Genomic DNA, 16,618 nt, shown 5'->3' with positions numbered 1-16,618 from the left:
CACTGGTAAGGGTTCAACCTTAAAATCCCTAATATTTGGACATTGCTTCTTAACATGTTGTTCAATAAAGGTGGGTGTAATACCCATTTTTACGCGACCAAGATAAAAATAAGCTTTATGAAAAGAATTAGCAAAATTTACTTTACATTACTAATTTGTGTATATTTTAGGTTACCCCCTGCATCGAAAATGAGTATTAAAGGTCTTAAAATTGGCATACCTGTAGAATATAATTCAGAACATGTATGTGATGAAGTATTAGATACCTGGAATGAAATAGCTGTGATGTTACAAAACGAAGGTGCTGTTATTAAAGAGGTAAAGGAGTTTATCTATTTATACAAAAGGGGAATCTAACAGATTTGTTCAAAACAGTCCGATTCTCTTTATGGTAAGTTCTATTTCTCAGAGAGGTGTTCAGAAGGCTATGGAGCGCCAGATGTTGGGTGTCTCTCTGAGAAACCAAATCCCAAATGAAGAAATATGTCTTAGAACAAAAACAACATACATTATCGACAAAATCACATTGCTAAAATGGAATTGGGCGGGACACGTCGCCAGATTATCAGACAACCGATGGATAAAACATATAGTCGAGTGGAGACCAAGACAAGAAGTAATATAGATCAGAGGACGCCCACCAACTAGATGGACTGATGATCTGAAGCGTGTTAGCAATAACTGACTAAGCCACACAAGACAGAGACAGATGGAAAGAGCTGAGGCAGACCTATGTTCAGCAGTAGACGCATACAGGTTGATGATGATGAAGTTCTGTTTAAAGTTGGAGTTTTTACATGAAATTTTCTTTTTCTATAATGGATATCATCAGCTATCATATAAATACTTATATGAATTTTAATGTTCTTTCATCGATTCTCCTTCTTTAAGGGGCAGTCCTTAACAATATTGACAATTACATGATCTTCATTTTTTCTACTGGTGCTCGGAATAGTGATCTGCTGCTAACTCCATATCATTGATGAAGATTCTTGAGCCATAGGTCTTTCTACCTCAACCACGTTTGTCTTCGGTTAATTACTGTATTAGATTATACAAGGCATTTTGAATAACATGGCCAAAATATTCTAAATTTTTCTCTTCTTGGTGGTGTTACCAATTGCAATTCGCTTAATACATACTTATTCATTTTTGTGACAGTTTACGCAATTTTTAGCATTCTTCTGTATGCACACATTTCGAACATTTCAATCTTTTATGCATGACATATGTCACTTTCCTTTTCTGTAATGCCTTTTTAATGATGTGTGTGATGCTATGCACATATTCGATGGTTGAATAGTTTTCTTTAAACCATATTGGTGAGAGGGAATCATCTTTTTCTTTTATTACATATTTTATTTTGTTAGTTTTTCATAGAGTTTGGAGATCAGTTTTTTTTGTTAATACTTATATTATTTTTGTAGGTTTCCATGCCAAACACAGAGTACAGCATTGTTTGCTACCACATTTTAAACCGTTGTGAAGTTGCAAGCAATATGGCTCGATATGATGGCATTGAATATGGTTATAGAGCAAACGAAGAGTCTTCTACGGAAAAACTGTATGCTACAACACGAAAGATGGGGTTCAATGATGTAGTTAAAAATAGGATATTGTCTGGAAACTATTTTTTACTATCTAGGTAAGTACAATGTTATTGTATCTACTATATTAAAAATTATATAAAGGCACCGTTGTATGTATCCCGTTATTCGTATTGTGTATCCCGTTACATATTTCGCTAAAAGTCTAGCTAACCGGGATCGCTAAAAATGCAATTTTTTTTGCTTAGTCTAAAAAGTGAAAAAAGGCCTTTTTTAATTTTTATTTCGGAAACTAAGAAAAGTACAAAAAACCCTTGAAAAAAGTGTCAAAAAATTAATATACAGATTGGAAATACAGATTGGAAATACAGATAAGATTGGAAATTACAACAGAAAGTGTTATAGAAATATAAAACTGATTACAAAACCATATGAAATATATTTAAATAAATATAAATACCGATATTTTAGCTGTTAAATCAAGTTAAAATAAAAAGATTACAAAAAGACATAATTCATCCTAATTGCAAAAAGAAATTCCATGCATATTCACAGTAACTGAACAAAACTAAAGTAACTAAAAATATTTTTTGAAAATATGGCAACATTGATTGGAACGTGACATTACAATCAAGACATCACCAAAGAATATATACACTTAAATGTAGTTGTATAGGAAAGACTTTTAATTTTAAGTTTTTTATATACTTTGGCTAATTTAATTATAGTAATTATAAAGAGATGATAAAATTTTGTAATATAATATTTAATCATAAAAAATATTTTGTAGTTAATTTAATTTTATTGATTTTTGGTACAGTTATTTTGTGAACATAGATATCCTTTATAAAACATGTGTTAACTATTTTCTTTATTACACATATAGGTTATCAACTTATACTCCAGAGTCCGATATTTCAGGTCAAGTGCAGCTACAAATTTTAAAATTATTTTCAAATATACAAGGTATTCCCACTTCTTAATTTGTTAATGATCAATTTGTAATTTAGGTACACAAAATTTGTACGTATGTACTGAACTAAACACAAAATCAAAATAAATATTGATTAAGGCAACTTTATTTAGATCGGATTAGATAGCTGTCCATTGAATATGAGTGTATCGAGGTCATACAATATTGCACAATGTCTTAAACACTCACTTTTTTCCCAGTTCGTTACGTTAATTCTTCTCATATCTTCTTTAACTTCGTTGCTCCATCTTGACCTTGGTCTTCCTCTTCGTCTTTTGCCTGCCGATGCACTAGGTAGTACCATTCTGGGAATTCTAGATGAAATCATTCTCTGCACATGACCCAACCATCTAAGTCTTTGAACTTTAATTAGCTAATACGTTGGGTTCTTGATAGAGTTCCGTTAGCTCGATATTTGTTCTTATCCATTACCCATTTAAGTTTTTCCCACCAGATTTTGCGCTCCCAAACTAATGAAAACTCGGTGTTGTTTTGTTGTGACACATTTTTGAGAAGCATATGTCACTATTACGACCTTGTATGTCCTTAGTTTTGTTTTTCGAAATATATTTTTGCCTTTTAACAGCCCATTGAGAGCATATACAGCGCGGTTTCCAAACATAATTCTTTTCTGTATTTCTTCTTCACAGTTAGGTTCTCTTGTGACTTCTTCGAATTTATATTGTGTTACCTTTGTTGTTATCATTGTTGCGTACTGGCCCCGAAAGAATTGCTTTTTTGTGCATTCCATATACTTCCATTTTTGCTTCATTTATATACATTCCCTTGGTTGCTACGTTCTCTTCCAGTTTCATGACTATTTCCATCAGCTCTATTTTCCTTCTAGCTAAGATTACCAAGTCTTCCGCAAATGTTAAGCAATGATGTTTTTTTGTGGTAGATCAAATCTGTTCTATTAATGTTTGCTTCCTGTATAACCTTTTTTAATATTATGCTAAACATTTTAGATGGTAATGGATCTCAAAGCTTTCTGTTATACTATTGTTTATCTTGACTTTATTTGGTGTCCTTTGGAGAGTTAATGGTGTTGTAATATGTTAAGAGGAAAAAAGTGGATAGATAGATAGATTTATTCATGTAAATTTCTACATTATTACATTCGTCAGACATAAAAATACAATACAACCACATAAGACAAAAACATAGTAAAATTGCCATTTATTATTCAACTCACACATTCCTCTAACAGTCATGCAGAATTACAACTCAATTCTTCGCATGTACAGGTAGTTACATGAGACAGATACTCATCAATAAAGTAGAAACTGTGGTAAATTAAGAATAAAATAGAAATATGCTTTACTATCGCAGAAAATTGTACAATTTTATAGATAAATCTTACAAAAGGTCAGAAAGTAACAATTATTAAAATTTATTGAAATTACATAAATTGTCTATATCGCAAAATAAAAGATAATAAAATAAGCAATCCATTGCAAAATTTAAATAAATTGCAAATTGCATAATAAAACATTACGAACTAATACAATGAAGTTGCTGCATGTGATACCCAAATATATATAAAAATACTTAGGTTCCTCGTACATACAGTTACTGTAAAGATTTTAGCTTCATTGTCACTGTTGTAACAAGCAACTGCACGGCGCATTTTAAAAAAGGTACAAAACCAGATACACATTGGCAAATAAAAACTAGATACTGAAGAGTAAATGTTAGTAAATCAATCTCTATACAACAAAAAAAATTAAATTATGTGCAGGAAACACCAACGAAAAAACGTAAACAATCCATATAATTTGATGCCATACATCAAAACACTAAAATCAAGTGAACTACAAATTTTACAAAAAAAAACTACTATACAATATAATAAACTAAACAGCAACTAAACACCACAGGTACTTTTTAAGACATTGTAATGCTTTAACTGAAGAAAAAACGCGGTAAATTACTACAATCTCAAAAAATCCCATTAACTATCATTACAAATAAAGCCTAACCCTCTTATCTATGAAATAATGGGTCCGAGGGTTCTTGGCTACGTACACGCCTGGCTCAGCTGTCAAATATCACGCGCAATATCATACCTTGTGTTCGTTGTACCATGGACGCATACTATATTCTTTGACATAACTATTAAGCTGAAGGACATATTCGAAAATTTGTGTCAAAATAGGTCGTTTTTGAAATTGAGAATCCGAATATTTAAATGCATTCTAAAGTGAGTAGAAAGTCATACATAATACATATTTCAAATTTCAGTTTAAATCTACAGTCCTACGATAGCTAGACCATTACCCACATTTCACATAACTTCAACTAATTTTCCAAATATTCTTATACAGACTTATTAATTTATTTTGCAGAAACTATGACAAGTACTTTAATCAAGCACTAAAAACCCGAAGACTGATTTCAAACGATTTCCACAATGTCTGGGACGAAGTTAGTTTACTGCTAACACCAACAACCTTAACAGAAGCACCTTCGTACAACAATTATGTAAAGAATTATGATCCATACACAAGCGCTTTTGAAGACTTTTGTACACAAGCCGCAAATATGGCAGGTAATATAAATATGTCTGTATGATATTTACACAACAAATTCCCAACTGTAAACAAAGAGTTAATTTAAAAATAAAAAAGGAGGTAGAAAAAGTATTTTCTATAGAAGGTAGGTAAAGTACGTACAAAATGACATATGGTTTTATTATTTGATCACAGCTCTTGCTTAATATTATAACACAGGGAACTGTCAGATTCTACATCAATTGGACATAGTTATGCAGAATTGATCCATCCCACACTAACATAATTTTGAGATAATTAACTTTAAAAAAAATTTAATATAACAATTTGAAATAACTATATTATATGTTTATTAATTTAAATATGCACAAGTTATTTTAAGGTGTTTATTGCATCTTATGTGCGTATTTTAAAAAATAAAGTATATTTATTTTTTTCATTAAATAAAAAAAACATTTGGATCATTTCTGCAAAATTGTGTTTCTTGTGGTACAAAGCAAATTTTATTATTTGCAGATATGATCCAAAGCGGTGTTTGTCTGTATTACAGTAAAATTATATTTATTTTTACCAAAGTCTGTACATAAAACAAAGATTTATTTTTGGTAACATAACTTTACATTATAAAAACATTAAAATATTTAAGTTTAGAACGAAGAAACATTATTCTGTAGAACTTTCTTCCAGGGAAAAATCTAGTTCATTTCCATACATCAATGTCATCGGGAATATTTTTGTTTCCTGTTAACTGTAGATATATGTTTTGACAGTCTTTTGGAATAAGATCTATAATTAATTAATTAAACAAGTTCCAGTTTCTTGAGCTCCGCGTCCTGCTTCTCCTTCCATCCATACATAACAGTAACCGTTGTCTTCTGATCCTAAGTGGATACCACAATTATATACCGATAGTTGTCGTTTATAAAAAATGATGTTTGTACGTATTCTTGTAAGTGGGAGAGTTTTCTGTAAATCAAATGTGATGCATTCCATTTCCTGGGACATTTGACTTTCTTTTAGATCGTCCCTCATTTTTGCTCTTGCATTTTGCCAAAGTTGAACATGTTTCTGATGTTCATCAGTTAAATAATTTCTCTCTTCTTCAGTTGCAACGTTTTTTATTTTTGTGTTAAATAGATCACATTTTAAACAAGTATCTTTGTGAAGCGATTTTGTTCGTAAATTAAATTTTTTTAAATAAATAGACTGATATTTTTCAAAAGAAACACATTTTCTTACAGGATACTTTTTAACTATCATTGCACTTCTGCATTTATAATGACCAAAGAAAATTGCGAGAATAACATTTGCTGATATGATTAAAGCTTTTTGAATCATTACAGTGTTAAATACATTAGTGTTATTGGCTTTATTTAATTTTGTAAAAATGATTCGGGCCACTTGGATCATTTTGGCTTAAAAAATAAAGCCTCGTTTTAAAATTATTTTTAAAACGCAATAATGATCCATGTGTCTTGGTTCATTTTTGTAAATTACTATTAAAAATATTTAAAGATTCAAGTAGCATGAATCATTACTGCACAATCGATTAAAGCTAAAAGAGCGTTTAAGGTTGGACATTTTACTATTATTACTGTTTTGCATAGAAAAGGTTGGATCATTTCAGCATAATTCAGTTCGGAATTTTACCGATGTAAATTTGTGTCTAACTCATATTTTAAGAAATTGTGGAATCTACGTCCTTCTTCTGCATAACTACGTCCAATTATTACTGGTTCTCTATTTATTGAAACTAATCATTGATTATTAGGCAAATTTAACATAAAAAAATTATTTTTAATTTAACTGAGATTATCCAAAAACCATTTTGTCCATATGCTATGGACAAAATGACACACACGCTTAACTATACTATTTATTTAAATGTATATTGTCCTATTTAAAAAAAAAATAATGTTAACAAAATAATTTCACATAAATTTTATTATTTTTAATTAAAAAAAAATATTTATTTACATAGCTTGTAACCGATTAAAAAAGGGAAAAGCTAAGTGTTGCAAATTAAAAGGGAAAAGCCTGCGATGGTGAAGCCAATATGAGAAATTATGTAAGAAGATAAACTCTAGTGAATCAGAATATTTATGGTTAAATAGAATTGTTAAACAACAGGGAATGTAACCAATACAAAAAGAAAATATAAAGTTTACTTTAAACACTACAAGAGAATCGGCTTAGCTCAAGAGAATGAGAGTTGTACTCAGAGAGGAGGTCGGCACGTTTGCTTGCCTGCAGTAACTTAAGAGAGTTAGATCAATCCTAAGAGGATCTTGAGATGGGCGCCAGGGTGAATTTTGAATATCACTCCAATTTGGGGTATCTATAGTTATACACTAATTGAAAAATAAAAGATTATGGGAAAAAAATAAAAATCTAAAATGCTTTATACACTATATTATATACCTAATGTACTATCCCAACCCTATATTTATATGCACTAAACAATTACTCAAATATATCCCCCAAAATTTTTTTACAAAGAACAGTTACCTAAAACTAGGACCCAAAAATATAAATATATACAAAAAAACAATTGATTTACACTGTCCTCTGGCAATGAGGTAAAATGGTCTGGGATTACTGTTTGGATAACTCACTTGGAGTAAATAATAATTAAAATATTATAAAATAATTACATACTTATATAAGTTACAAAAGGGCAGTTTAAAAATATGAGAATAGTCAGTTAAGACATTAGAACAGTATTACATCAATTTGATATGTGAAGGTACATACAAATGACCATCACATTGGATAATATATCCTGACCACTTATCATAAGGGTTATGTAAAATATTAATAAAGAAATAAATACAAAGTAAATAGGGAATGACAAAATTCAAACAAGTAAAAGGATTCAACAAGTTGTGGGTACTACCCAGGGATTGTGCACAAACCTGTTTTGTAACCCACTTAGACTGAAGGCCTAAGTATCCAAGATATATATTATAAAAAAAAATGAAATTTAAATTTTTAAGTTAAAAAACATATAATGGTTCTTAGTAACCCTTTTGCTGGAAAGGAAGTTACTTAATCTTCTATCCAGTGTTCAGGTAGTGGATGGGCTCTAAGATGGATCAGCCTATGTTCCGTGTATCAGCCTTTAAGGACTGGCAGACCAACCAAGTGTTGTAATTCTTCCCCAAATCAAAAAAATCTTCTTTCCCCAAATAAAAGTGTAAATCTTCCCCAAATCAAAAAATCTTCTTTCCCAAATAAAAATGTGATTCTTCCCCAAATTAAAAAACTTCTTTCCCCAAATAAAATGAAATTCCAGTCTTGAAGTTGGAGCCGGTAGGCTACAAGAGAAGAAAAAAACTTTTTATTCTGTGTTCTTGTATTTAATATAGTTTTTGTTCTAGTAACAAAAACTAGAATATATTTGCCATTAGGTGACCTTGGCTCAAAATATAATGTTAATGCACTGGAATATATTATAATATGTATATAAAAAAAATAGGAATGATATTTGGATATTTGCAGTAAGCTGAGAAGATTTAGACGATTGAGAACTGGCAAATTTAAATGGAAGATGTGTGATAACTTACCAGAACTTATTTGGAAGTTTTATTTTCCATAAACCAACGTAACTTCTTAAGGCACAAAAACTAAATACTTCTTAAACAACAACAAAAAAATTCTTCACCTTTCCCAAAAAAAAAATAAAATAACTTAAATTCTTTTTTCTCCCTTCAAGTTCTGCCTGCCGCAAACTCAACAACTTATCTCCAGGAAGTTCTGTTCCAAAATGGCCATTACATTATTCTTTTTCCCTTTTGACAAGGGAATCGATTATCTTATTATCGATATCGATGTTCGAAAATCATAATAATGAAATATGAGATCGTATTGTGGGTTGCATACTCAAACGGCGGCAAATTAGTAGTTAATGTAGGGATTCGGTTTGCTAACGTTCAAAATGTTAGATTATTAACGATCGTATCGTTACAAGCTCACAAATAAAACCAAAGACTTTTTTCGGAACGTCAGCACAATCAGCGTGAGCCAAATGAGAACAATTATTTCACCGCGCCCAATCTTCTCCAGCCCTGCAGTGAAAATAAAGATCGTTGCAATATATGCATGGAGAGGGAATCTTCCAGATCATCATCTTCAGTGTTAAACAAATTTTCTTCTTTACTGTCGTCTTTAACTAACCTTTTACTGTCGTGTCGTTTTCTCTTTGCTGGAGGATCTTTGGCCATATTTTTCTATTTAATTTCTTCCATATTAGGAATAGAGGTTAGAACTAATGATGTTTGACGAATCTTTGGTTTACGTTTTCCTGTCCACTAATAAATGTACCTTTTGGAGCCGGAGAAAGTTCCTCTATAGAAACAGAAAGAGTGGAAGTCGAGGCACGTTCTTTTTTTGTCGGTGGATAGACAATTATTCTGTGAAATACGTTTTATAATAGCGTTTTGTAAAATATTAGATACTGGAATTTGATATGAAACATTATCGACTTGTTGCATAGATATATGGAGCTTGCACTGAGATTGTGTAGTCGGAGTAACTTGTAGACTATTTATTGCAGGAAGCAAAAAGGTATCATCTTGTGGCTGTTTAGATGGCCTAGCAGTGGAAATATCGTATGGTTGTTTAGATAGACAGCATTTGAAATATCACCTGAAGTCGTTGGCTGCTCAAGTTGCTCATTGGGGATATTTTCCAGTGATCTATTTATAGTTTCCGCGGGTTCATACATATAATCGGGAAATACGTTCGGATCTAAAGGCCAAATACCAGCAGTTTTGAATCCGTTACAACCATTTTGCCCTGTGGCTGCCTTCCCGTATGCTTTCGTGAACAAGCCGAATATCTGTAATTGTGTAACAACTCGCCCAGAATCTGCTTTCAACCACTTGGATATTTCTTGGTTAAAGTATGTTTTTAAGGGTGCGAAAACACCAAGAGGCTGCACGTGATGGGTGCAGTGCGGAGGCAGGCAAATAATACTGATGCCGTTTTGTTTCGCATATTCTAAAGCATCAATTCCCTTCTGACTTGTATGCCCAATAAGAATAAGAATAACTTTATCGTCATTACTAGCTTTCACAAAATTTTGGAAATGCTTAATCCATTTTAGAAATATTTCGGTTGTCATCCATCTTGATTTTCGAGCCACACCTAAAGATCCTGGAGGAGCTTCGTCGACAAGTTCATTTTTCATATTTTCTATGAAATATCATCATCGGTGGGCCAAATGTACCAATAGCATTAACGCAGCAAACAATAGTGGTGTTTATTCCGCGCTCTGTACTGGTTATAACGCCAACCTGCTTTCTAACAGTAGTAACCAAAATTTGGTGTAGTTTTTGTACAGTATAAAGGACCGATTCATCAGCATTATATATTCAATGTAGTCTATAGACTACTGAAGTTTTTGGCTTGAGGCAGATTAAAGGCCTGCGCTCGGGCTGCTGAAGTAGGTTCATGTTTCCTTGAAGATATATATTTATTTCGTCTTAGAAATCCTTCCATCCATTCTTGTCCAGCCTTTTGTTTTTGTGGGTTAAATTTATGAACAAAGTTGTTTTTCTCAGGATTGAATTCATAAAGACAAAATGACATTCATATGTCATTATGTCCGCTGTTCAGCTATGTCGTTGTGTCCATATAACGTTATAAAAGAAAAAAATGAAAAAATAAATTCAAAGAGTGCTTTTTTTGTAGAATAAATTATATCAGAGGCACAACAAATCCATTAGTGATAAAATAAATGTGACAAAAGTAGGTAAAATGGCGAAAATTTAACCATTTATACATAAAACTTTACGTCTGTATAAAAACTTATACTGTACAAACACCTATACTACGCGATAATATCGAAATGAGTGAGATGGGCGTAAACCCGTTTTCACACACCATTAAATTCCATTCGGGCCGTTCAATGCCACTATATTACCAATAACTATGATATGTCACCCCTATTGTTTTATGTAAGAAATATAAAACTAGCTGGTTGATTAAAGCAGTCAAAAAATGAACATGGTTGTAAATATAAGTACGCGCAATCATCGCAACTCTCTTGATTTTGGCTCCCTATTTTGAATTATTTCCTTTCGTCGTGTTTTTTTTTTAATTTTTGGTATCATCCTTTTTTTTTTCAATATAATTTGGGATATTAGGATACCATTGGACGCTCAGGGGTCGATCAGAGCATTTAGATGAGACAAATAGACCTCGGAGAGACTTGGGGCTTTACACGAAGGGAAAATACGTTAGGTTTACACGAATGTATACGTTATAAATTTAATCTAATACATAAAAAATGTTTGTACAAAATTTGATAAATATTGTAATTTTTTGACCTTAATAATTGGGTTAGGTTATATGGTTTGGTGGTTTGGGGTATTTTGGTTATTTCTTCATTTAATACTTTAACGGTTGAGTTTACCGAAAGTAAAAGCTGATTATAGCCGCAAATGTCAAACATGGAACAAAAAATTTCAGTTTAGCAGTGTTGGCATGTTTTTATAATGTATATCCTGTATGCTTCAAATATAACAAGATAAAGCTTTAGAAAGTACATTTTGATTATATTATAAAATTTTTAAAATTAGAAAAAAACAAAGTTGGATAAACTGCTGCAAAAGCCTTAACTCCCACAGTCCAATCAGCGACGTCTGGAAGAAAGTACATCACTACAAAAACCGAAAGCAGTCCAATAAACTCTCGGTAAACTGCGAAGCTGCATGGATAGAAGATTTTCACTTCAAAATTTCACCTCCTTGGGTACCAAATCAAATAAACGAAGCTACAGTCATCGTTTCCAGAGAATACTCCAATCTAGAAAAACCATTTGAATTGTGGGAATTAAATCATGGACTCAAACAAAATAATAGTTCGTCTCTAGGGATGGACTGTATATCATACTCTATGGTATATTTTTTACCCACAGAATACAAATCATTATTATTAAACAATTTTAACAATATATGGCAAAATGAGAATTTAATTCCCAAAACATGGAAGGACTATATTGTATTGCCTATAAAGAAGCCAGGAAAGCCAGATAACAACGTTGAGTCTTACAGACCTATATCTTTAAGTTCTTGTATACTAAAAACTCTAGAGAGATTAATCAAAAATCGGCTTGAATACTGGCTTGAATCCGAAGATATCCTACCCAAATTTCAATATGGCTCCCGGAAATCCGGGTCTACACAAGATGCTCTCACTTCACTAGTTTCCTCTGTTTAGGTCAATTACACAAATCAAGAATCAACAGCTGCACCATTTATAGATGTAACGTCTGCATTTGATAACATAAATTTATATATTCTACATAAGAAATTGTTATATCTTGGAATGTCAGTTAAAATTTCAAATTTCATTATATCCTTGTACAAGAATAGATGGACTTACTTAAAAATAAGTCAGAAACTTTTAGCGCCAAGGCTAACGAATATAGGTATACCACAGGGTAGTAACTTAAGTCCACTTCTCTTTTCATTGTACAATATAGATCTAGAACAGATAGTACCTCCACACTCTAATATATTACAGTTTGCAGATGATGTTGTGTTGTATACCTCCCATGCTACCCTAGACATTTGTAGGCGTCAACTCGAATTTACACTAGATTGTATAAAAAATTATTACCATTTTCTAGGCTTATCAATATCAACTACAAAAACTGAAATTTGTTTTTTTTTTCCAAAAAACGCCAAACTCCTCAAGGTAACATCAAATTAGGAAAAATGGAATTTCCAATCAAAAATTGTGTAAAATATCTAGGCACATATTTGGATCGTAAACTGTTATGGAAGGATTAAATTCATTCTATTATAAAAAAATCGGAAAACTCCATGAATATTCTTAGAGCATTTTGTAAAGTTGGGGAGCTGACCCGAATATTGCATTGCTATTCTATCGCTCAATGATTCGACCAATTTTCGACTATAGTTGTCATTTATATGGGTCTGCATCCACAGGACATCTTAATAAAATTGAAACCCAAATGTTTGCGGCTATGTCTTGGTTACTTAAAATCTACTCCTATTACTATTATTGAAATTGAAGCTAAAGAGTCACCCCTTACACTTCTTCTTCTTCTTTGTGTGCCGTGCTTGTATTCAAGCGTTGGCTATCGTCATATTGACAAGCTGATGAAATGATTCTCGGTCGGCAGCTAGATGAAACAGTTCCTCGACCGTTCGGGGACCCCTTACACTACGCAGGCAGTTTTGTACAGATAAGTTTGTAGCTAAAGCTATATCAAAAAACTTAGCTATTTAAAAAATATTAGTATGTAACTTGAATATATTAGACTTAAGCCACAAATATTGGCGTAACAAAAAAACTCCCATATACGTTGAAAGTTATAGAAAATTGACAATATTTGAAGAACAATTGTATCAAAATAAAATACCACCAATTTATACTCAACCTCCTAAGACTCTCTTCTCCAAGGTAATAGAAACATATTATATGCATTGAAACCTTCCAGGAAGTATGATCAACAAAATTAAAGATAAGTGGCCTGCATTTCAATCTATTTTTACTGACGGCTCTAAAATTCAAAATAAAACAGGTTGTGCAATATATCACTGGAATTCTGATTACAAAGAATCATGTCGATTGTCCAATGAAGCTTCAATATATACTGTCGAACTATCAGCTTTTATTACTTGCGTTAAAATATATAGCCTCTACTGGTATGAATAATTATATCATTATGACCGATTGTAGAAGCATTGTGGGCAAACTCACTTCTATCAAAACCACAAAAAACCTAAACCATATTGAGATAGAAATAAAGAGGTTACATTATGATATTATTTCCGCAGATAGCTCGATTATTATTTATTCGGTAAAAGGACACTCTGGAATATCAGGAAATGAAGAAGTCGACAAATTAGCTAAATCTGCAGCTTTAACCAAACATAATATAAACAACATACTTCTACCAGTAACAGACATAGATAATATCAGTAAAAACAATTGCAAACAAAGATAGCAACGTTTATACAACCAAATTACAACTGGAATAAACTTTAGAACTTGCCAACCACTAATTCCCAATGAGAGATTGTTTAAATATGAGCCAAATAGGTTATTTATAAAAACAATAAACAGAATAAGATCAAACCACGCACTCACTCCTGCATACAAACACAGCATAGGTATCACTGATAACCCATATTGCTCCTGTGGTAAAGTGGGAGATCTACAGCACCTTATATTGAAGTGTGGACAGTACAGACAAAGTATCAAAATGATATATGAAAAACTAATTGAGCTAAATTGTCCATTGCCTTTCAATTTGAATACAATTATTTTTTCAAATAATAAGCAGATATTAAAATGTATCTACGAATACATAACATCCATCATCAGTTGGCGCTACAGCCCTTCGTGAGCCTTGGCCTGCTTCAAAACATTCTTCCATCCTTCCCTATCGAGTGTCTGTCTTCTCCAGCCCCTCACTCCAATCTCCCTCAGATCTTCCTGTACATCGTCCAGATATCTGAGTTTAGGTCGCCCCCTTCTTCTTCTTCCGACCGGCCTGTTTAGCATAGTTATTTTAGTGGGATCACTCTCATCCATATAGAATTCAAAGTTATATCGCCTTCTCCACATACCCTGTTCGTTTACTCCGCCATATATGGTCCTCAATATTTTTCTTTCAAAGACTCGCAGTAACTCTTCATCTCGGGTCGTCATTGCCCATGTTTCCGATCCCTATGTGAGCACTGGGCGTATTATTGTTTTATAAAGTTTGCACTTTGTTGCTATTGACATACTTCTCGCTCTTAGTTGAGGGCCCAGGCCAAAATAACAGCGGTTAGCCACGCATATTCTTTTTTTTTATCTCGTTGGATGTGTTATTTTTGTAGTCTACCAGTGATCCTAAGTAGCAGAATTCTTCTACCATTTCTATCGTTTCGTGTTGCACCTCTAAGTTATTTTGTTGAATTCTTGATATGGCTGGCATATATTTAGTTTTCTGGATGTTAATCAGAAGTCCGATGTTTTCTGCGGCATTTTTGATAGGTGTGAAAGCCTCCACTGCTTCATTTTGGGTTCTTCCAATTATGACGATATCATCAGCGTATGCCATTATTTGTATACTACGGGTATATATCGTACCTTTTAAGTTTATTCCCGAATCTCTCATAACTTTTTCTAACGCTAGGTTGAACAGCGTGCATGATAGCGCATCTCCCTGGCGCAGTCATCTGTTGGTTTTAGATGGTTTTGAACGCACTTTACATTCGACTTTCATCATTGTCATTTTAATTAATTCCTTTTGGTATTCTTAATTCGATCATCGCCGAATATAATTGGGGCCTGTCAATAGTATCGTACGCTGCCTTAAAGTCTACGAAGATGTAATGGCAGTCTATGTCGTACTCCGTCGTTTTTTCTAATATTTGTCTGATGGATGATATGTGATCAATGGTAGATTTATTTTTCAAGAAGCCTCTTTGGTAGGATCCTATTATATTGTCAGTATACCGTGCCAGTCGTTCGTTAAGTATCAGGGACACAATTTTATATGCTGTATTAAGAAGGGAAATCCCTCTAAAGTTGGAACATTCAAGAACGTTTCCTTTTTTGTGTATGGGGCATATAATTCCAGTATTCCAATCTTCTGGTAACGCGCGTTCTTGCCATACCTGTATTAGTAGTTTGTGAAGGAGGGTTACAAATGTTTGACCGCCACATTTAAATATTTCTGCGGGTAGGTTGTCTGCTCCGGGTGACTTGTTTCTGGCTAGAGACTGAATTGCTTTGTTTATTTCGTCCAAAGTTAGTAGTTCAGTATCCTCCTGTTCTATTTCTATATCATATCTACCTTCAGCTCTACTTTCTCTACTCTACTTTCTCCATACATAACATCCTCTAAATTTAAATTATAAGTAGTTTTAGGTAATAAAATTAAAAAATGTAAATATGTCAAAAACTGAAAAAATGTGTATACGAACATATAACTCTCTGTAAATTTAGATTATAAATAGGCTTAGGTAATAAATTCAAAAATTGTAACTACCACAAAAAGTCTGGCTAATTGGCTATGCCAAAGCCATTATACAATAAAGAAAAAAAAGATTATATTATGTTATAAATTCTGTAATTTTTGATTTATATAAAACAAGAATGAGTAAATATTTGTTTCTTTGGTTAGATAGATTAGGGGATAGATTTGGCAATCGTCAAATCAGCAGTTGCCAGATTGCAACAGATGTTTGCAATTAATCTCGAAAAAGACAAATATTTACTCGTTATTTTTTCATAAAAATGAAAAATTGCAGAATTCATAAAATAGTATAACAAAATGTACTTTTTAAAAGCTTTCTCTCTTTTTGAAGCATACAAAATATGCATTACAAAAACGTCCCAACACTGTCAAACCGAAATATTTTATTTCATGGTTGACATTTGCGGCTATATTCAGCTTGTTCTTTCGGTTTCCTTTTACTTCATTCAGTATTTTAGAACAGTCTAATATCATGTTTTGATGTCATTGGTCAAGAATGAAAAAATAATTTATGTATAGGTAAATTATGAACCTGTTAACAGTGGAGTATTGTTTGATACAAATTCCATGAGTTTCA

At 32.3% G+C, this 16,618-nt stretch overlaps 1 protein-coding gene across 2 annotated transcripts in view; it reads left to right on the top strand.

The window, feature by feature from the left end:
* Window positions 1-16,618, top strand: part of GatA (glutamyl-tRNA(Gln) amidotransferase subunit A, mitochondrial) — a 28,801-nt gene that overhangs the window by 2,156 nt on the left and 10,027 nt on the right. For both annotated transcript variants that reach the window (XM_072520711.1, XM_072520712.1), the window contains exons 4-6: window positions 171-318; window positions 1,428-1,645; window positions 4,869-5,071. In XM_072520711.1, coding sequence (XP_072376812.1) covers window positions 171-318; window positions 1,428-1,645; window positions 4,869-5,071 — 569 coding nt within the window. The remainder of the gene's footprint in view (window positions 1-170; window positions 319-1,427; window positions 1,646-4,868; window positions 5,072-16,618) is intronic.

This window comes from Diabrotica undecimpunctata, chromosome 1 (genome assembly GCF_040954645.1).
Source record: "Diabrotica undecimpunctata isolate CICGRU chromosome 1, icDiaUnde3, whole genome shotgun sequence".
Taxonomy (NCBI): domain Eukaryota; kingdom Metazoa; phylum Arthropoda; class Insecta; order Coleoptera; family Chrysomelidae; genus Diabrotica; species Diabrotica undecimpunctata.
This window is presented reverse-complemented; position numbering and strand designations above follow the sequence as displayed.